Genomic DNA, 23283 nt, shown 5'->3' with positions numbered 1-23283 from the left:
TATAGTCCAATAAAGAAAACCTGAAATGTTTAGTTCTTTGCTTCCAAAATGGAAAGTAACCTTCTCCTGTTTTCTGGAGAGATTTCAGGGCATATATTTCCTTTTTGTACCTCTCCATTTTTAGTAAAAGGCCCCAGACTGTTAGAGGCTGGCAAAGGGAGGCAAGGCTGCTGCGGCTCTATGTCCCCAGGTCCAGCCAGTAGAGACGGGGTTGCATTCCCAATCTACACATGCAATACATACATACATGGTGGTCCACACAGATGGACGTGGACAGAAACCCTCAGCACTCACACGACCACAAACAACACTGGCAGCCTCATTCTGTTCCCCTCTCTAGGCAAGCAGGATGAAAGCCCACTAGTGGGAAAAATACGCATATAAACACTTGATCCCTTCAGTAACTGGCCTTGGATGCTGTTTATCCCATAACTGGCACTGGATGACCTGGACCTTCCAGCTACCTCGCACACACATATAGTGCAGATCCCCAGTAACTCGCCTGAGACAGTACCAGTACCTGGCCCCTGTATCTTCTCACCTCCAGTTGCCTCAAACAGGCCTTCTACCTGACCTGTGGGCTTAAGGCTGTTTTGAAACATGGCTCCCAGGCCACTTATCCCTGCTGGCTAGTCCAGCTTGATATTCACTAGCAATTATACATAGATACGTGTACTGACACGCATGCACACTGGCCTCTCCAGCTGCTGGCAACCCAGGCTCAGGGATGCCTCTGTCATGAGGTCCCTACTTCAGTTGCTGGTACTCAGACCTCCATACGCAAACACGCACACACCAGAGTCCCGTCACCTGGGAAAATAATTAGGTAGAGAGTTTAATGAGAAGATAGGACAGACTCCAGTGATCAGGCACGGTCAGACAAACATGATGGTCTGAGAAGCCACCCATTTCATGTCACTGGCCCCTTTTAGCCCCTGCTCTATTGCCCCAAGCACGTTACTCCTCAAACCACCCTGATCCCTATTGCGGGTTGATCTTCACTGGCTGCCAGGTGCCCAGCCAGCCACTCTCTCACTCCCCCTCCTCAACAGGACAGGGGGAGAAAATATGACAGAAGAGCTTGTGAGTTGAGACAAAGACAAGGAGATGGCTTACCAGTTACTGTCACAGGCAAAACAGAGTCAACTTGGAGAAATTAATTTAATTTATTGACAGTCAATAACAGTAGGATAGTGAGAAATAAAAATGAAACTGAAAACCCTTCTCCTCCGTTCCCCTTTCTGCCCAGGCTCAGCTGCACTCCTGACTCTTCTACATCCCTCCCCACTGAGCAGCGGTGGATGGGGAATGGGGGCTGGGGTGGGTTCATCATGTTTAATCTCTGCTGCTCCTGCCAGTGCTCCCCTGCTCCAGTGCGGGGTCCCACTCATGGGATGTAGTCCTTCCAGAACTGCTCCAATGTGGGTCTTTCCCACGGCTTGCAGTTCTTCATGAACTGCTCCAGCATAGGTCCTCTCCACAGGATACAGTCCTTCAGAAACAGACTGCTTCAGCATGGGTCCCCCATGTGGTCACAGGTCCTGCCAGAAATCCTGCTCCTGTGTGGGGTCCTCTCCACAGGCCATAGCTCCTGCCAAGAGCCTGCTCCAGCATGGGCTCTCCATGGGCTGCGGCCTCCTTTGGGGCACATCCACTGCTCCAGCGTGGGGTCCTGCAAGGGCTGCAGTATGGATATCTGTTCCACCGTGGACCTCCATGGGCCGCAGGGGGCCATCCTGCCTCACCATGGTCTTCACCACGGGCTGCAGGGCAGTCTCTGCTCCAGTGCCTGGAGCACATCCTCCCCCTCCTTCTTCTCTGGTCTTGGTGCTTGCAGGCCTGTCTCACATTTCTTCGCTCCTCTCTCACAGCTGCTGCACAGTGTTTTTTAGCCTTTCTAAATATGTTATCACAGAGGTGCCACCGATATCACTGACAGGCTCAGTTTTGGCTAGTGGTTGGGGTTGGTTTGGAGCTGGCTGGAGGCAGTTTTGTCCAGCATGGGGCAGCTCCTGATGTCTTCTCACAGAAGCTATCCCTGCAGCCCCCTGCTACCACAACCCTGCCACATAAACCCAGTACAATCCTCTTCTGTAGACTCCTCCTGACAGGTGTCACAGCTGGGACATGGGGTGGACGGCTCTCCTGTGACAGCCCTGGAGCAGGGGGCTCCTCCCTCTGATGAGCTTACTGGGATTCCCCTGCCTCTGGGCTGCCCTGCGCTCCTGGGGATCACAGAATAGTTAGGGTTGGAAGGGACCTTTAAATGTCATCTAGTCCAATCCCCCTGCAATGAACAGGGACATCTTCAACTAGATCAGGTTGCTCAGAGCCCCGTCCAACCTGAACTTGAACATTTCCAGGGATGGGGCATCTACCACCTCTCTGAGCAACATGTTCCCTGAGGGTGTTTCATCGCCCTCATCATAAAAAATTTCTTCCTTATAACTAGTCTGAATCTACCCTCTTTTAGTTTAAAACTATTACCCCTTCTCCTATTGCAACAGGCCCTGCTAAAAACTTTGTCCCCATCTTTCTTATAAGCCCCCTTTAAGCACTGAAAGGCCACAATAAGGTGCCCCCCAGAGCCATCTCTTCTCCAGGATGAACAGTCCCAACTCTCAGCCTGCCTTCACAGGAGAGCTGCTCCAGCCCTCTCATCATTTTTGCGGCCCTCCTCTAGATCCACTCCAACAGATCCGTGTCTTTCCTGTGCTGAGGGATGAGCACTCCAACACACAACCTCACCCAAACTCTAACTATATAACCCCGCTAACTGGAGAGAAAATGAGATAGCTGTCAGTTACAGGGAACTGACGAGTGCCATGTAATAACTTCTGTCAACTTCAAGTAGTGTTTCAGAAATTCTTGTTTGTGCTAATTAGCTGTGACCATCAATTTTTGGTTTTTAAACATTAAATGCTCTGTTAAAACAAACTGATCTGTCAGGTAAACATTATTTAGGGCTGCAGATCAAACAAAAGTTATACATTAATGGAATGTCTAACTATTTTCCATTTTTTATTTCAACATTTGTAATATACCAAAGCTTCCCATGACACTCAGGAAAAACTATCATAGAAACAATCCTAGTATTTTAACACACTCTTGCTGAATCTTGTGAAAACAAAAAGAAACTAACAACAAATTTTCAATTTTTTTACAGCTTGATTATATACTAAATCCAGTTTCTGGGCTGTAGATGTTGGATGAAAGGTGCAGCAGCCGGATGACTCGGACACTTGCTGTGAAACAACTGTGCGGTTCAAAATCATTGAGAAAGTTTGGTTGGCTTATGTTTCTGTCAGTAGACTTCATGCTGGACTATACAAAGTTTGTCCAGGTGAGGAGTTTTGCTTCATGGCCATTTCACCTCTTCTCCAGTTTCTTGTTTCTTCACTTCTGAGATCGCTATACCAGGGTGTCCCCAACTCCCTTTCATTGCAAACTCGGTGCCTGCACTTTCACCGTGTCTTTGGATGGTCACCATCAGCCATATATCTGGAAACGGGGAGTATGTCCCTTTGCCTCAGTATTTGTAACAGCATTGCCAGATAGGTTATTTCTAAACATCCCAGAATATCTCTCTCAATGTATTCTGTTATGCAAAAGGTGTACTGACAACTGCATCACACTAATCTATTTTGAGAAAATTTCACACAGTGAATCGTAAAACACGTCAGCTCATATCCACCTACAATAATACAAATACCAGCCTAGAAAGAAAAATTGAATGATACGGTATACATATAAGTGTATGGTATACATATAGAGTTTGAACTACAAGTTAGTGTAGCTACAGATTCCCAAATATTTAAAACGTTTGAAGAGGAGATAAATATAAAATATTATAGTATTATGGACATCTCATAATTGCAAATTTCTCTCAAAATACAAACAAATTAAAATTCATTTATTTTTAGCTACTGTACTTCATCAATAAATCGAAGCATTTATTTTAATATTCAATTTATTTAATCTCTGCCATATCCAGGACTTCCCATATCAAATGGAAGAGGCTTAACTGGAAATTACTTGTGCCCTTTCTACTACCAACTTTGCAAACAGGCACACTGTAAGTCTGATATTTATTCACTCTTACTACTTTGTTTAGATAAAAAGGCTACATTTTTGTGCAGCGTGTCTTAGAGAGTTCTGAACAAAGCCCTTAGAAAGACAGCGGAAAAGTAAACAGTAAAAAAACCTCCGCAAATTACTCCTAGCAACAGTGACAATTCTAACAGTCCAGGTTTTCAGAAGCAGACTCTAACAAATAATAGCACCTTCACTATGTTTACTGGCAAAAATTTTATTGCAAACCTTGGACTCAAACTAGAAAAAAGAATTATTATTTTGATCATTTGTTTGCAATGTGTGCAAGGTAAAACAGAGTTGTCCTGTGAGACTTAGGTACTAAAGATCCCATGCAGCTAGTAGTAAAATGTAATTTCTAAAGCACCTTTTTTTTTTTTTTAAAACACCAAGTACTTATTCGAGATCTCATCATAATGGTCCAATATGAATTAACTAATGGACTGCTCAGAGGTCAGTAATTATGACTCCATTTCTTTCCATATGTGCAAACAATTTAATGTGTCCTTGTTGTTTCAATAAGGCTATATTTTCTTAAGAGATATTTTCTGGAGAGAAATAACCTGACAACCTCAGAGAAAAAAAAAAAGTCACACAGCAAATGTAAATAAAAACTGGATGCGATTTTAAATTAAGTTTCATTAAATATTTTCTATAATACAAGAATCAGGATTGGGGGGAAGTTTGGGCATGTTAAGAAATAAACAAAGATTCAGTGATAAAGTGAAAACACCAATTAAAACCAGAAATATAGAATACATAGGGCAGAAGAGAAAAATATTTAGCAAAAATCGAGATAAATGAGAAGTTATGCAGTATAAAAAACTGTTAGGTGAATCTAAAACACTGAGGAAAAATTTATGGTGGGAGGCCAGATGGCTAGTAAAGTTACAGTATATGAGGAACAAAACAAACTTTATGAATAACACAGACCCATCAGTAGATATAAACAGAGAGATGAAAAGAATATTAACAATAATACAGTTCAGAATATATTTCTGTTCTATTTCCTAATATAAGGAAGAGGATATTTACAAAATTCTCTGTAACTTACTACCTACTGAAGAAGAGGGTTAGCAATGTCACTCAGTACTAACTTCATGAAATACTAGACGAGAACAGCTTGTACCTGCGATGTCTGGACATGGATAAGATGTTAATCTTTAATTGATCTTAGAGCACTGACAAAAATACAGAAGAATGGAAGTAGATAACAACAGAGATTACTGTACATGTCGACTGCAGCAATATTAAACTTACTCATTGTCAAGATATTAATATTCACTGTTATTATCCAAAATGAAAAATAAAAGCTGCCTGAATAACACAAGAATAAAATTACATTGTGCCATCTGGAAGTGGATACAATCAGTATCGTATCCATTAAGTACAGCTTTACAAAGAGATTATTTTAAGACAGGAAAACACATCAGAAAAGGTGGAACAGTTGCTATTTTGAAAGAAACATGGTATGGGAGTCTTCAGGAATCAAGCTAAAACTGTCCAAGACTAATGTTACAAGGAAGGAACAAAGATACTAAAAATAAAATCAAAACCTGTTATACCAGTCTGTGATTGCAGACGGATTTGTATGTTTTCTATTACTACTTCAACATGTCACAAATTCTGTGTCTGCAACACACACATATGGTATATATAACCTAGCTAGCACTCTTGCATTTCTTTAGGTCAGTTATTCACACCCAAGAAAAATTTCAAATCGTACTCACCCTAGTATACGATTCATTCCATGCCTAGCAGCATAATGGAGCGGAGTATTGTGCTGGTATGTTTCTCCGTAAGAAGTATTTGGGTCAAGAGTTTCTTTTAGTTGAGGGTTGCTCTCATAGATTTGGCAGGCCAAGTTTTCATCTCCATTTATAAGAGCTTTGCGGAATTTGGTGGTTGTATTTCCCATGTTGCTGTCCTAGCTATCAATGGCACTTTTTCCTTTCCCTTTCATCCACTCGTTGTACGGTTCTGTAACATGCTTCACAGCCTAGAAAAACAAATGATGTTTCAGTCATTCTGTAAAACACTCCTTCCTAGATGAACTCACCCAGAACTACAGCACTGTAAGCAGGCATGTGAAGAAGTACATGGGGCCTGTAAACTCTACTCATGAATTGCTGAAGTCCCAGTACAACAAATACACACAATTTCCCAGTTCTTCACAGATTATTTCCCCGATAAATTGTGCCATCTCCCTGCACAAGTATCTTCACTACCTATACTCTTCGAACATATGAAAAGGAAAAAAAATGGCCAGCATCCACTTGTATTAGAAGACCGGGATGAACACTGAACTTCCATGAATGAGAAGTGAATTAGAAATGAAAAGTGATTTCAAAACACAGTAGAATCAAAGCAAAATTCTTAAAAATGGAGGTAAAATTCTTCAAAAGCATGTGAGAAAGCAGACATCAGTTTAACTTTTACTTAAAGAAGAGCATGTAAAAATGGGCTTGAAGCACCTGTGCTTGTGTAGGTGGGTGTAAACAGCACCTTTCTGTGCCAGCAAGATGAATGCAGGACCCATCTCAACAGTTCTGCTAAGCAGACTCTTTGAAACACCTAACCCCATTTTTAAAATGCCACTTAAGAGATCAACAATGAATGGGTCCATGCAACGCCAGAAACTACACTGGCACAAACACCTGACAAGTACTTCAAAGTACTTTCCAGCTGCTATGCTCCCCAGCCTCTCACCTTTACCTGATGGAGGGGACCAGCAGATTGAGCTGCATGCAGACAGGGCAGACAGAGCACCTCCGCTCATGAGATGGTCAAGAGAAGCTTTATCAGGTTGTGCAGTGGGAAGAGCACATGTTGGTTTATGTCAGAGGGACAGACAGAGGACTCAGCACCAGGCTGCAGCTGGTAGCACAGTGAACCTTCTAGGAGGTCTCTTTTGTGTATGAGTCATCCCATCCAGACCGCTCCATGCCAGACCTTTCACCCCACAAAGCACACACTGGGATCCAAATATGCCAGGCACAGCAGGTTAGGAAATTGAGATTTACTATGTTGGGCACATAATCAGACACAAGCTGCTTTGTGCCCAATACCTTATATTCAACTTGTTGGGACTATCTCAAAACTTCTGCTTCTACATTAGCACAGTTACTGATGCCCAGGCAGCCTTAGAGACAGAAGAAATAGAGGAATCCAAGGGATCTAGAGCTGCAGAAAATCCAAGGGAATTGGGATGTGGATGCAACTCATGTGAAAAGGATTTGGGGAAACATGGGGAAGAGCTGCAATGAGATATTTTTATTTCCCTGGAGTAGTCCTCTCATGAGCTGCTTTCAGGTACGGTTGTGTCACGTTGCAGTCCAGTCTTACTATAGCTTTGCTCAGATACCATTCTGCTAGTGGTCCTACTAGGAGGAGCCTTGCACTGTCTCCCCTCCACAGTTCCTCTGAGAGGTCATTTTGTAAAGAAGAGGGAAAAGACCACTTTCACCCTAACCTTACCAGTGCTGTCAGGGCCGTTTCAGAACAAGAGCGGTGGCCTTGGTGTCCTCCCTTTCCCCCCATTTTCCTACAAAACTTTGAAAAGGCAACTTTTATTTTGGAGTAGTTATGTCCTACCTTGTGATGTCATTGTGTGACACTGCTGGATCAGCCAACTCAACATGCTAAACATGTTGCCCGTGCTCTCTGTGATGAGAGTTACCTAACAAGCAACTGTGTTCAGCAGCTGAAAGTTTCTCATAATAACAATAAAGTAGGCACTCATCTAAAAGCAAATGCACGCACTTCACATGTTTAGTTATATACACAAACCAAAACCCAGATTCTTCAATCACACAAAGGATTCTGCAGCATTTTGTACCTTTCCATCACCTCTACATTTTAAAATATAAGCATGCAGATACTATGCAGACATAATATTTATATTCTTCAAGAAAGCCACTGCATGTTCATATTATGTCACAGCTCTCAGTGCTGTAGATTAATGTGTTTTCAGATGCAAACCCAGCTTTATTAGTCTAAATATTGGAGAGTTTCAGGCTTTAATGAAAGACTGTACAAAACCAAGAAAAACTCAACACGCTTTTCAATAAACCAGTAGTTCATATTACCTTCAACAGCTGGGATCTCAAAAATAACTTGAAAGAATGATTTTCACTAAAGTTTGTTAATGAGATTAGTTTATAGTATATTATCTGTCAATCCCTATCCACCACCAATAGCTCTCAAGACTAGACAAGTGCCTGAAACGTATCATATACAATCTTCATGCAAATCAATAATGAAGATCCCACTAGTGCCCAGAACAAGAAGAAAAGTACAAACCCTTCTTTCATCATTTGAAATTAGAAGGTAACAGCACCAATTGCCATGCAGTTATTTCTGGAAATTAGCACATGGATAGCTTGAGTCAGCTGCAGAACATGCTGCATCTTGCCCCAAACTGGAGCATTAAACAAACATGGGTTGGGATGAGGGAGGGTGTTGAGAGCAAAAGGAGATAAGATGGTGCCCTCAGGCAGTCTGAGGGGAAGCCGGGACAGGATGGTACTGTTGAGATGCTGAAGAGGAGATCTGAATGCATTTAGGCAGAGGTCTGGAAATGCATGGAAGAACCGAGGGGTCTGTGTAGGGTGGCTCTACAGAAGTCAAAAGCTCAAGTTATTGCGGTGTAGAAAAGGCAAAAATTGTAAATTTCATTAATTCTATTGCACGCCGAACAAATTTTACTTATTTTTTATGCAATATGTATATATTAGATGGTAGCACAGTCTTCAACAACTAATAATATAAAAGATGTTGGCAAATTGCTTGAATTATTATGTACATTATCATAACATCTGGCTATTTTAGGAATATGCAGCATGTACTCCATCAGTCACTGAACAAAACAGTGACATCTGCTTCCATAGAAAAAGCTCACAGCCTATGTGCACAATAAGGGGTTAAAGACGATACAGACATGATATAGAAAGGTGAACAAAATAAAAAGAGTAAAATATTTGTCTGCATAACATGATCACTCTCCAAATGAAAAGATTCCCAGTCAAAGGAATGGGAAAATTTGAAGAAGGATTATAAAACAGAGCAATGATGTGGCTTTGAACAGACACAAGAGAATCACCCCACAAAACCAGGAATCAGCATAGAGGTATAGAAAATTTAGCAAATGGCTAGTGTAACTATAATCATCACGTTATCAAAGTAAAATGAAAGATGACAGAATGGGGATAGTCCACAAAAGCCCTTCAGGTGAAGGCAAACAACTTACATTTGATGTGATGGCAAGAAACAAACCCCTGGAAGAATGCAAGGAGAGAAGTGACAGGGTCAAAACTAACTCAGAAAACAATTCCCTACTTAAAATACACGATACGATGCACTGTACTAATGCCTTTCACCTTCATACAGTATCCACAAGGCCTTTCATCTCTAACACTGTGACAGACATTATAGCCTTTTATGCTTCGGAAATTTGGTGGGCCAAATTATCCACTAAACATGCCATCAGAAACACAGAAAGACCGGGAGAAGCTGCCCTTGTACCCTGGCTGTAACAGTCGGCTTCCAGTGTGTTTGGAAGTCCAGAAGAAACCACGATGCGACAGCTGCTGCCTCTCTCAAGCTGCCATGGCCTCCTGAGCGCCCTGCTGTAAAATATTAAAGATCTGCCCATTTGTTCATCTTTCAGCTAGACACCAAAGAAGCCTCTACTTCAACTGAAGGAGAAAAAGGACAAAATATGAGCTGATGCAACAAACATCTGGATCTGAAAATGTCTGAAATGGGCCCAGTCTGCCTTCTTTTTGTGTTGTTTTTTTTCCATTAAGAGCTTCCAACCCCTTGACTAACAAGGCCAATGCTGGAACCTGGCAGTGATTCAGAGAAAGGAAACTTGGTTTGCCCTTTAACCTCGCATTTTATGTTTCTGAAGATGAAGGATATGTAATACATATATTTCCTCCTATAAGAGGGGAAACAGGTGGCAGGAAAGGGTCCTGGAAGGTCCAGCCAGTCCACAGCCTCAGGGATCTGGAGGGCTCCTGTGGGCTGAATACAGGGGTTGTTAAAGCAGTTTCAGCAGCTCCCAGGCTCGCATGGATAGTGTGCAGCGTCAATGTCACTGGTCTTGCTTTGCTGTTTCGTATAAACCCATCATTTAAAATCTTTAGGCTATTTTTTCCATGTGCCGTATTGCAAAAATATCACAGTGGAACAAAAGCGACAACACGAAAATGACAATTTTCAAGTATTTTATCTAAAGAAAATGAGACTTCAATAGAATTTTACAGGACAAAGACAAGATATTTCTTTGGTAGGCAGATGTATTCATTAAATTTTTAAGTTCTGTGACAACAGAAGGGCTATATCTTAGCCTCTACCATAACCTCGTAACATTCATCATAACCACAAATATCACAACCTTTTACATCAAGAATAAAGGAAAAACTAAATGCAGTGTTTGCTAATTATATGCCATATTATTTCACAGTTCCAAACATCAACCATCTCATTCAAAATTGGAAACTGTATTTACTGCTCTACTATTGCCAAATAGAAGTTCCAGCTTAAACAAAAAACCAAAATACTGGTTATCAAACCCACCTTAAAGTCTAAGGAAAGATTCTTATAAACTCAGTCGGGACATCACACTTCTATGCTTTGGCAATGAACAGTAAAACTTCTATGGGCTTATTAGCAACACTGCTACAAGCAACACTTTGATGTCATAGCTGTATAAATATTTAACAAAGAGACAGCCGCTCTCACAGGAGCTTGAAGACTGAGTACAAGATGAAAAAAGGGTGGATACAGAAAGACACGGGTAGGGCAAGGTAACAATGAGATTTTGAGAGCAGTTGCACCAGTTGCCCAATTGCTATTGATTTTTCCACGGACATCATCATAGAAGTGAGTTTGAAGAAGGACAATTGTAATGGCTTAAAAGGATTTTAGAAGGAGTTCCTCCTTTGAAATACTGCCACGATGCTTGCTAGAAATTTGTAACGAATGATAAAGTATTGTACAAGTGGGATGGGATCAGCTAAGTATTTTTGAAACATCCTACTTCTGATACTCATTTAGGAATCACGTATTGCACGCACAAGTCTTTCATGACTCTTAATTTACATTTGAATTGCTTTAATACTGAGGCAGAATTTCTCACTGAATGTAGCACTAGCATGTGATCATACAGCAGCCGTTCTGTATCTTGAGGGATGAAGAAAAGGAAGGGAGACATACTGTACTACACCATACTGCTTAGGATATCTATCCAAATCAGTAAAAAATTACTCAGGTTTAACTATGAGAAGAAAATGCTATGCATTTCTTGCACAAAAAAAATCTATTATTTATATAACGAGTAAAGATCAGCAATGGATCTAATAATTACTTACAGACATTATTTTACAATGTAACACTGTAATTCCACAGTTTAACCCTAAAAAACGTGAACACAATTGGAGCTTAAAAAAAGCGTACTTCCTATTTGACAAAAGTAGTTTTTCATGTAAACTATAAGAACATTATTGCGGAATAGCCAAGTAAGCCAGGCTCAAAGAAGTACGACTCTACATAGCCCCTCATAATTAAATCTCAATATTATTAAAATAAAATACGTTCTTGACTAAAATTAGTGTACGTTACATGCTTTCTACATCCTTGGAAAGACAAGTGATAATGAATTGCTTACACAAAAAGGATAAAGAAAAGAGAAATCTTGTTTTTCTTTGAAAAACTTGTTTTTCAAAAGCACATGGCTTTTGATGAAAAGTATAAAATACTCTATTGCATTCTAAAAGCATCTTCTGTTTCAAGCACAGTTAGCTCAAAAGGTAACTATTTTATTTGCTTTGGATACTGCAGTTAAACAGCTAATTTTTAAAAGTTGAGTTTCTAAAATATTTACTGCAGAGTCTGTCCTGTATTATAAATCCCAATTTATTGCAAAAAAAATTTGCTTACTTTACCAAGAGGACAAAACTAAAAATGAAACATTCAAATGTGCATACCTACTTTATGTACGGCTGCCAGAGACATCTATAATTAAGATGTAGCAGACAAAGTTAGGCTAAAGCTAATTTTTGCATGGTTACATTAATGATTTAAGATTTGCCAAATTTTAATTGATGGGCAAAAATTGCTCTTGCTGGATGCCTACATCTGGAGGAACACTTCTGCAAAGTTTTAAGCAACAAATACACTAGCAATGCTTGGGAAGTGAGTTATGGAAAAGTGGTGCTGGAGGGGCTTGTTTGGTTTTGGTATTTTTTTTATTTTTTATTTTTTCACACACTGAAATATTCTGTATGTGCCAAAAGTTTTTAAGTCATCATCAGGAAATGATGAAAGCATCTCTGACACTTTAAACCCATGTGAAAGGAGTCTGACATTATCAAATACAGTGTTACATTTTACATATCAAAGTACAGATAAAAAAAATAATTGATGATCAATATAACATTCTCTGTGTTTTAAATATCAAAGTTGAAAAGTGGCAATAAAGTTGGGACTTGACTTGAATAAAACATAGTGTAGGGTAGTGAGACAATTAGTTATTTCCTCATTTATATGTTTGGTTTTTATGTTATTTTATATGTTTGAGAATCTAGCAATTTATGTTACAATCTTTTTATGCTGGCGTATGCATCCACAAGTAGAAGGCTTAAAGTTATTGCTCAACTCAGTAATTTGAGACTTTGGCTTACTGACTCAGGCACAAAGACTTTCATCCAGGTGGAGTATTTTCTTTCAGACACACTTCTTTCACAACTCCAGGTTGTGGAGAAAAAAGGATTTTAAGGGTGGCTTTGGTTTTCTTTGCGTTGATACACTTACAAGGATGCAACAAGGGCAGCTGCAACAGAGGCTAGAAGCAGTTAACACTTTAAGGAAAAAATCTGCATAGATGTAGCTACAGTAATTGCTACATTAATTTTGATGGTGTTGTCTACAGTACTTGAATTCATCATCTACATGAAATGTGGCAAATCCACTGTGGGGTAGGTACATACACACATGGCAGGAGAGACTGTGCAGACGAATCAAAGCTACACTGTGATAGTTAAGATGAAGACAGTGTTTCTGCAGATACTCAGGGGAAAAAATCCAGCAGCACAAGTTAAAAGGAGCATCTGGTTTGGTGTATCCTTTCTTTTTTTTTTTTATCCTTAAGGAGCAGCAATTCAGTAAGACACAACAAAAGTGTTATCGCTCCATAATTATGCACTGCCATATCCAATAGTCTCATCTGTAATTGCAGATCATTTCATATTCATTCCAGGGCACCACATCTTTAGAAAATTATTTTTAAAATAACAACCACCCCCTCAAAGTTCTCTGAAGTCCAGATAACTCTTTGGAGTTGTTCTCAATGCAACTGTCTGTTAAGGTCTTAATAATCTGATTTAATTTGCTGTAGCTTAGTTACTGATAGAACACAGATATTCTTCTTAATGGTTTTTTAGGCTCCAGTCATAAAATACAGCAGAAGTCTTTTAGGGCTAGCTCTTCACTCCTCAAGTTAAGTAGACTAACCAAATCTAAAATAATATAAAATATCCATACCTAGTGTAATACTGACACTACCACCCTAAGACCTCCTCTATGCAAATCAGATGGTGAAGAAGCACAAAAAGAAATGTTTGACATTTTATTAGATTAAGTCAAGCTAAAGACAGATGTGCTTGATAGTTCTGGCATTTTAATCTCAAGCGCACTGCTTGTTTTAGTATAAAAAGCTCACTATAGACTGTTCCACTGACTAAAGTAACTCAATACACACTTGATACAGTGCATAAAACACTGTCAATAAATGTTTATAAACTTGACTTCTCTACCACAGGTCAATGCTGATAGCACCACTTTTTCATCAAACAAAAGTGAATAAATATCACCCAGCCCCTATATAAAGAAGTGCCAGCAGCTGATGACTCACAGGACAGTCAGCATCAGGGATAAGCTAAAGAATATGAACCAGAGACTGGAAATGTCCTTAACTGGTTAAGAGCAATGTCTCTCATGTTGGGCAGTATGAGAACACCGTTCAGGTAGCGTAATGCTTCTCTGACTGGTTTCTCCTTACCCTCACACACTGCTATGACATGAAGCTATAGAAAACCCTATGGGGGAGCTTGACTGATCAATCAATCTACATAGGGTGCAATGTGCCTCGACCCTGTCCATGACTGAGTCCAGGATGTATTTTTCAAGTATGTTTGCTCAGCTTAACACATTTAAAACCCATGCTAAGATTCAGGTAAACAAGTCTGAAATAGCACTGCAGCCTAAAGCCAACCCTCTGGCCAGACAAAAGCTTTAACATAACTTCATTTTCAGTGGTGTTAAACTGAAACAATTGAAAAACAAAACTTTTTGGCTGCCAAGGCATATCCATAGAAAGCAAAAATAAGGATGGCGACAACACAAGGCTGCTCACAAGCACACTCCATGGTAAAATCTGAAAATCTCTTATACATTTAGAAACCTTAGCATGTTTTTGAGGCAGAAGTCTGTCAGTTTGAGAAGGCTTTTTCACAGGAAAACATATCAGTTGATAGGGTCATGCTGTTGCTGGATCTTTTAAGTATGCAAGAGGCCTACAAGGTGGACCTTAAAAAGTAAGGATAGCTAGTACACAAGGCCAGCCAACTACAATCAGACTGTACATAGTAAGCATTGTTCCACCACTTTCTAAAAGCATACAGTTGCATTTAGAAATGATGAATATCTGAAGTCAGTGCATTTCAACACAAAAACTACTGGTTTTATAAACAGCAATGTATTTTTAATAAAGTAAAAACCAAAAGGTGAGCAATCAGAATCTAGATTTTTCAATGTAGTATCTTCCAAAATATCATGCTGTATTTCAAATCGTTAGAGGAAAGCAACAATCACAGTATCCTACCACTGACTTCTGACTCCTAACTACACTACTAGGAGGACCAGTGCTCTACCTGTAGACTGACGAGAGTCCACAGGTTGCACATTCTGAATAAACGAAGCAACACTTACTGTAATTTCTCTATTATTATCCAAACAACTAAAAGCACTGAAAAGAATGTTATACACCATTTCAAGGAAGATGCAATGTACGCAGAGCTCCCTGTTTTCACGCAAGCAAACTATGCTTTGAAGAGTGAGAGACTACATCTCTGCTTGGTGCATTATAATTATTTTGTAAATATCTATGGGATGAAACTTTGTAAAATACACTCTACTTATATTAAATAACTATCCTTTTCTACACTATTTAAGTGGGAGGTGAGGAAAGCACATTCAACTGTCGGGGAAAGATGAGGAACCACGTTCACAAACGTACCGGACTAGAAACACACACGCACATACTTTTATTGTTTCCTGGAAGCATTCTTACATGCTGGTTTTGTTCTCCATAAAGCTAAAAGACAATGTGACCCCACTGATCTTTCAAAGAGATCTTGATTTTTTTCAGATGAATGAACAAAACAATTTCCTTTTAACAAAGAGGTAATTTAACTGGTCAGCACTCCTTCAAAGCAACACATTCATTTAAGGCCTAAACACTGAAGCCGGGAGATCATTGCGTGTCTAAAATGAGATGGATTCCCACAGCAAAATACATAAAATGAGAGAGATTCACACAGCAAAATATGTTTTGTACACAACATTTCACAACATTTCTGAGACAACTTTAGGAACTATTTAACTCTTTCTAGTCCAAGAGGTACGCATCCTGCTTGCCATGGAGCTACGTTCACAGAATCTCAAGAGTCGTCATTGCTAAGAATGAGCCATTCAGGTAATGGCAGTGGCAAGGATCATCAATTGCACCTTGTGTATGCCAGAAAATTAGCAGAACTGCAACTGCTGCACTTCTCCTAAAATATTTAGTATACCTACTGGCAAAATTCTGACTTTGGCAGGGAAATGGCAAAAGATATATTGAATGTAACATTAATTTACACAAACATATAACTTGAAGAAATATTTTTAGCTTTTGCCAGAACACCTCTGCTGAAATATTGGGCTGTTCTTCCCACTGTGTACAAACTGTTTAATCATTTACATAAAGGCTGTGGGTAACAAAATTTAATTATAATATGTCACTTACAGTTTGTATTTATGAAGATTATTCTTGACTGTAGTATAATTGCAGTGAAACACAATCTTGTTGCGTGATAATGATTTTTGGATTCAAGATAAGTAGCAAGTCAAAGAAAACAGGGAGAGGGAGAGAGAGAGAGAGAGGGAGAATAAAGCTTATTAAAAAAAATCCAGAAGAACCTGAATAATAGAATCACAGAATGATTTGGGTTGGAAGGGACCTTTAAAGATCATCACATCCAACCCTCCTACCATGGGCAGGGTGACCTTTCAGTAGATCAGGTTGCTCAAAGTCCCATCCAACCTGACCTTGAACACTTCCAATGGAGGGGCATCCACAGCTTCTCTGGGCAACCTCTTCCAGTGTCTCACCACCCTCATTGTAAAAAATGTCCAATGCAAATCTACCCTCTTTCAGTTTAAAACTGCTGCTCCTTGTCTTGTCACTACAGGCCTTGGTAAAAAGTCTCTCCCTGTCTTTCTTGTAAAGCCCTCTTTAAACATGGAAAGGTTGCAACAAGGTCTCCTTGAAGCCTTCTCTTCTCAAGGCTGAACAACCTCAACTCTCTCAGCCTTTCTTCATAGAAGAGGTCTTCCAGCCCTCTGACCATTTTCATGGCCCTCCTCTGGACCTGCTCTAACAGGTTGATGTCTGGCTTGTACTGGGGTCCACAGAGCTGGACACAGTACTCCAGATGGAGTACTCAGAGGAGAGGAGAGGGGAGGAGAGGGGCAGAATCACCTCCCTCAACCTTCTGGCCCCACATTCTCCCATTAGTTCTTCTATCAGTTCTCCTATTAACGTAATCAACATACCTAGTGATACACAATACAATGACTACTGTTGTTTGCAGAATACTGTTACTGACCTTTCCTATGTAAGGCAAGGAATGGAGTGAAGAGAAATGCAAGTTACCAGAGTCCCTTATTTTACAGAATTCGACCCATCTGGCATTAAAATTGCATGAAATGGAACAGAGTATACAGGCTTAACGTGACTAAGATTTTCAAGAACCGTTCTAAAAAAAAGTATTCTGTTTTACCCAAGTAATAAAATCTTTGTGACTTTAATTGAGAAGATCTTCAGCTATTTACTTGAAGCTTCTGACAGAAGTAACTGTACAGACACTGGGATCATAAAATAGCTAACGGTGCTTGATGGTTAGTGGAACTTTCTCCGCGATTACATCCAGGTGTCATGCTGAAGATAGACAGTAACAGCAGTTATGCCATTTCTCCTATGCTCTCATTATTCCTGCTGGCAACCAGATAAGATAGTGGAAAAAAAGCAGCAGGAGTAACAAGTCTGGCTGGATTGCCACGAGCAAGAAAAATGCAGGAAATGAGGGAAAACAGTTTGCAGTAGTCAGTGGGTAGAAAGTGAAAATGGAAAGGAGAAAGGAGACTACAAAACCTTCATCATCCATGGGCCACTGTCATGCAAGCTAAATAAGGCAAAACTAATAGATGTTCATATAAACTAAAGGACATACTAATAAAGGGTCTACACAATTAGGTGAACTGCGGTTGTCCTGAACAAACATTCCTTATTCTGGCATTTTTTATTTCTATGAAATGACTGAGGCTGTTTAAGGCTCTTACAACAATTTTTCTTCTGTTAAAACTGCCTCAAGTAATATGTACCTATGCTACTTGTCAACACAATGCTCCAGTCAGGACAATGAAGCTTCCTTCAGAAACAAAGAGAAGCATAAACAAACGATTAATATTACTACCCTTCCTGACATCCAAGCTTAAGAAAAACATATCTTACAGTGTACTTTAAAATTAGTATTTATATTAAAAATCTGAGCCATACGTAAAGAAAGCAGATATGCTATGACAGAAATAGAATAATTTTTAATTTCACTTTTTCCTATGTTCTTTTCACAACTAATATTGCTGAGAAGTTTGAGAGTATCAGCCAGGGAGTTTTCTGCTCACTCCTGCCTGGCATACACTTCATCTCACATGACCAAAGAATGTTAGTGAGCACAGACCTACTTGATTTTCTTAATTGTTCTTTTAAAAATCCTGTTACATTTGTCTGTTACGGTCTTTCTTAAACAGCAAAACTTTGATATGAAATCCATTCTTTATATTCTAAACCACAGTATTCAAGTCACCAGATTCTTACATCTTGTGTCTGATGGAACATTTCACTACTGCATCCACTGTTTCAATTTCTTATTACGGCTGAAAACAAGAAACTCTCTGTTCATGCAGAAATGTGTCATAACAATAAAAGAGCATCTGTGCTCCAACAAATCCAATGGCATTTGTAGTGATTAAGGCTAACTAGTTTGCAGTAGGTTTTCATTTTAAATTATTGCAATACCATTGCAGAAAGCCAGGAATGGTTTTGTTTCATTAGTTTAGCACATAGGCTACCTCATGCCACTCTACACTAACCCACCTATATAACCAAATTATTCTGACAGTCTTCTAAAAATTTCCTTCATCCCCAATGCAGTAATTTAACAGCAACTTCCGTGAGTCTGGATTAAACAACATCAAGACATGTCTTTGGACATCATCCTACCATTGTGCTAAAAGCTAAGACAGGACAGACAAGAAGGCTGTTCAAAGGCATCCGGGGCAAGATACAATCTCAGACAAATTCAATGATCTGAAACTATTATATCAAAGAAATGCCTGACCTCGGTAAATGGCTACCTGATACAGCAAAAGACAAAGATGTAGAGCAATAGTTTCTGGATGAAAACTATTGCTTCAATTAATGAAAGAATCCATTATTTTTCACAGAAGAAAGAGAGCAAGCTTTCGGGTACTGAGAAATGAAGGATCCTTGATGACAGTAAGGGCTCTTATCCCTGTGCTTTACAAGATCAATTTAAGTAATAAAAAAGGATAAGGATGGTGCTGAATTTCTGGCACAGTTTCGGCTAACTTCTCCAGGGTAAGTTTGTGGATGTAACACCAGAATGAGTTTAAAAGATGTTGAAGACCTGCAGGATTTGCATTCCTCACTTTTATTTACCTTCTTTTGCATGCTACAGAGAAACTGTTTTCCTGGATTGCAACCTCATAAATTGATATTATCCTTCCTGCTAGCAGTCAGTCATAGATATTACAGAAAGAGTTGTAAAAAGCTTATACAGACAATGAACAATCTGCTAATGGAAGAAATTTCTTTAGTTCAAAAACTAAGTGACTGACGTTCTGAAATCAAAATTCTTCATCATTCATATCTACTCATAAGTGTTCTAATTGCTTGCATCCACAGTGACCAATACTCCAAAAATTACAACAGATTCTTGGAGCCAGTGTGTTCTTGAGATAATGGGTTCAATCGATATTCAATTTGGAAACCTGAAAAATTACCTGGCTTCTACAGCAGACTAAGAAAGTAAAAACTTTAATGAGCTTTTTGTAGCTACATTACTAAGCTAAAAAAAGAGGAATTACAAAAACATTAGACAAGCCTTTAAAAAATGTAAAAGCAAAATCCACAGTTTTTTTTTTCAGCTCTGTTGATTTGGAAGGGTTATAGTATAAATTAAAAATGACTGTAGGTCTGATAAAGACTGGTAAGAGTCCTTTGCTGTTTTGGAAGTTATTTCGACTGGGAAAAAAAAAAAAAAAAGCATCACTTCTCAAAAATAAAGGCGAACTTTACTTAGGAATAAATATCCAAAATTCTAAATGGGAAAAAAACTAGTTTATTCCTACCTTGAAAGAATTCTATGCCTAACAGCAATTAGCTTAAAACAAGCCCAAGATGATTTTCATTATATATACTCAACTGTTATTAATGACAACTAGATCACTTCTTCAATTCTAACAATCTCATTTACCACTTCTACTGTTTATATGTAAACGTTTTATTGATTAATATACTTTATTGTGTGCTTTCATGAAACAGCATTATATCTGGTTTGCAGCAAAAATTCCACTGGTTTTACATTTCATAAATGTCTTTTATAAGTTTGCTGTTACTAATATATGCATTTTTCTTTCCCATTTTGTTTCCAAAGATTATAAACATAGTTACAATAATGGCCATACTGGACCAGATACTTTTAATCTAATACTTTGTCCAGAGAGTTGTCAGCAGAGTATACCAATGAGAAGTACAAAAACTGGGAAAGCGTGAACTGATGCTTTTCCATAATACTCTCTCAGTCTTCAGCAATTTACCACTTGATTAATTCTTGAGCCAGATGTGATGCTTTTATATTAATAACCTTTAGTGAATTTTTCTTACATTAGTTTGCTCTCTATGGAGAATTTGAACAGCCACAGCATCCCGAAATTTCACAGCTTAATTATTCATTGTAAAGAAACATCTCTTTTTAACCTGCCACTTGTTAAATTTCATTTTCACTATCTATGAGAACTGAGAGATAGACAGCAATAAAACTTTTCCTATTTACTTTCTCCATTCCTCTTGTGGTTTTAGAGATTTCTATCGTATCACCTTTTACAGGTGATCACCCTTTTGTCATACCAATCTTTTGCTCTTCTACAAATTGATTAACCCTAATTCTTAAGGAATGGATTCTTTGCAACTTTTAGGATCCTTTCTGCTTTTTCTGATCTATTTCCAATGCCACTAACACCATTTTGAGTTAAGAGATGAGCTGTGTACAACGTGCAAAATGCATGGATTTACATGGTGGTGGCACGGTCTCTATTCTTTCAACATCTTATTTACTTTTTGGACTGGTACTAAGGACTATGCTGATTTTCTTCAGGGTTTTTAATATAACTTCAAGATCTTGTTCCTGAGTGGTAATAATTAAGTGGATGATATTCTATATTAATTTAGGACCCTTTTATTTTTCCCCAACCATGTGAATCTTCCACCTTTAACTATACTGAGTTTCATACGCTATTTACCATTGTGTTTCATAAAATTCTTTTGCAGTTGACACTGCGTTTGTAGTATTGTCTAGAGACTATCATCTCACTAATCTTTTCGGGATCATTTATCCTGACATTAACAGCAGAGGTCCTAGCACTCATCTATCTGGGATTCTTATCAGTAACCTTCAATCACTGTGAAAACCATCTCTTTATTCCTACCTGTTTCCTGTCTTTTAACCAGCAACTTCTGCATGCAATGGACCCTACATCTTTCCCAAAGCTGTTTGGACTCTTTAAGACTTTTAAGCAAGGGATCACGTGAAATACCCTTTGAAAATCCAAGGAGATTATATCAAATGCATTTTCCCTGCTAACCTTTTCACAGAATTTCAGTAAGTTTGTGAGACCAGACTTTCCCTTACAATGGTATGTTGACTGTTCCTCGGGACATCACATTTATCCACGTGTCTGCTAATTTGGTCCACTATTACGTCACTTCTGCTAATATTCCAGGAACAGGCACCAGGCTTACATATCTGCTGTTCCACAAGCCTGTCCTGGAATCTTTTAGAAAATGCATCATGTTAACTCACCTCCAGTAATCCGGCACCAAGTTAGTTCTTAAGAGAGAGGTTAAACATGACAACACGCAGGGTTTTTGCACAATTTTAATTATCAAAAAGTGTACTAAAGAAAACCATACTTGCACTGAGAAAAATAACCTGAAACAGGGCCTCCACAGCTTTTCTACAAGATTCATACAGATTGACAGTTCTGAGATCAGCCCTACAAAATTAGACCCTGGATCTCACCACCAAGTAAGTACATCTCACTTTGGCAAATGATACGCGATAAAAGGATGGTGTCTATGCTAATCATCTTTTACCTTGTTTGATTCAGACAGAATGCAGGAAATTTGTAAAGCACATCTACAGTATTTTTTACATTAAGATGGAGCAGTGATATTCTGTCTTTTAAGAATGTTGAATTATTTTAGACTTCCCTCCCTAAGAGGTGCTGAATTATCAACGAAAGATTGTATCCAGATGCTATAAAAGAGAGAGGAAAGTATAAGCAGTCTTCGTTTTCTCCTACTCTGATAATGGTCATGGTATCACATACGCAGACCTTGCTTCTCCTTGCTCCTCTCTACTTCGTAGCAACAAAAGTAAAAGGAAAACTGCTAAAAAATTGCCCTCTCCCCACTATTCCCCTGTTCCCATGCTCTCCCGTAGTCTGTAAACCTTGTCACTCTTAAAACTGTTCTTCTCCACATTTGCTGGGGAAGAACAAGGAGACATCTCCTCACAGAAAACACTTTAATAGTCAAAGCATACCTCAGAAATTTCACTGGACTTCCCAATATGAAGGAGAAAATTCCTCTGTCCAGAAAGAGATTTAAGCATCCAATACTAATTATACAGTCTAATATATCAATCAGGAAATAATTTACTTTTTATGCTTTAAACCAGAACATTGCAGTCTAAAAGAGGGAATCATTATAAAAAATATTTAGATTGAAATTTTGACAGTTATGCTGGATTGCCATTGAACCAGATCATCTGGGGTACAAGATTTAAGCCTACTCAATAATAGACTGCTAATGGTCATACAGTAATGCTCCCCCCTGCCTTAGCAAAAGCCTTTGGCTTGCTAGCCAGTAGCCAAGATCATCTCATGCCTTGTCTACTAATTCACCTTTGTGTACTGCCTAAGTTTTTGCAGGGTAGGGGGTTTTTCTGATGGAAAGCTGCTGCCTTACCTCTTTTTACAGCCAGTTACTGTGCCAACAAGCATATGTTCTGAAAAGCAGCATTTACTAGACTTACCTACCCCTTGTTTCTAATACTTCCTGCCCATGAGCCCATCTAGTACCAAAACATATAATGTGGAGTTAGCACAGCCTTAGCTCTGTTCATCACTGACTCTGTTCCTTCCACGTCTGCTCCATACAGTTCCCAGGGTCATAAGAAAAGAACAACTGACCGTGCTGCAAACATAGCTAGCTTACCAGTGGATCCGGTACTTCTGGTTAGGTAAGGTGACTTTTAGGACCTCTGTGTCCCTTATTTGCTGCTACATTAGACAGAGAAGTCCTGCAGAACAGAAAGATCCAGGTCATCCTCCTGACTCAGGAGGTGTCAGTGACACCGCACAGGAGGTTCTTAGCCAGTGCTATTTCTGAACGCTGCTCACAAAGTCACAGAGGACATCTGTACATGGGCTTTCCCTGCCCTGGTGGTGCTGCTGTGTCTAGGACACGCGTACCCTTCCTGCTACCTCCATAGCTAGGCATGC

The 23283-nt window shown here is 39.2% G+C and overlaps 1 protein-coding gene across 6 annotated transcripts in view; it reads right to left on the bottom strand.

The window, feature by feature from the left end:
• The window catches only part of ANKIB1 (ankyrin repeat and IBR domain containing 1), a 97889-nt gene that overhangs the window by 58629 nt on the left and 15977 nt on the right, over positions 1–23283 (bottom strand). For 5 of the 6 annotated variants that reach the window (XM_063324821.1, XM_063324825.1, XM_063324826.1 and 2 more), the window contains exon 2: positions 5823–6091. In XM_063324821.1, coding sequence (XP_063180891.1) covers positions 5823–6010 — 188 coding nt within the window. In that variant the 5' untranslated portion in view covers positions 6011–6091. Of the gene's footprint in view, positions 1–5822; positions 6092–22996; positions 23088–23283 lie in introns of those variants that run through there. The other variant, XM_063324823.1, reaches the window with a different exon arrangement.

The sequence above is a fragment of the Chroicocephalus ridibundus genome, chromosome 2 (genome assembly GCF_963924245.1).
Source record: "Chroicocephalus ridibundus chromosome 2, bChrRid1.1, whole genome shotgun sequence".
In the NCBI taxonomy this organism is placed as follows: domain Eukaryota; kingdom Metazoa; phylum Chordata; class Aves; order Charadriiformes; family Laridae; genus Chroicocephalus; species Chroicocephalus ridibundus.
The sequence above is the reverse complement of the archived record's forward strand: the minus strand, read 5'-3'. Positions and strand labels throughout refer to the sequence as shown.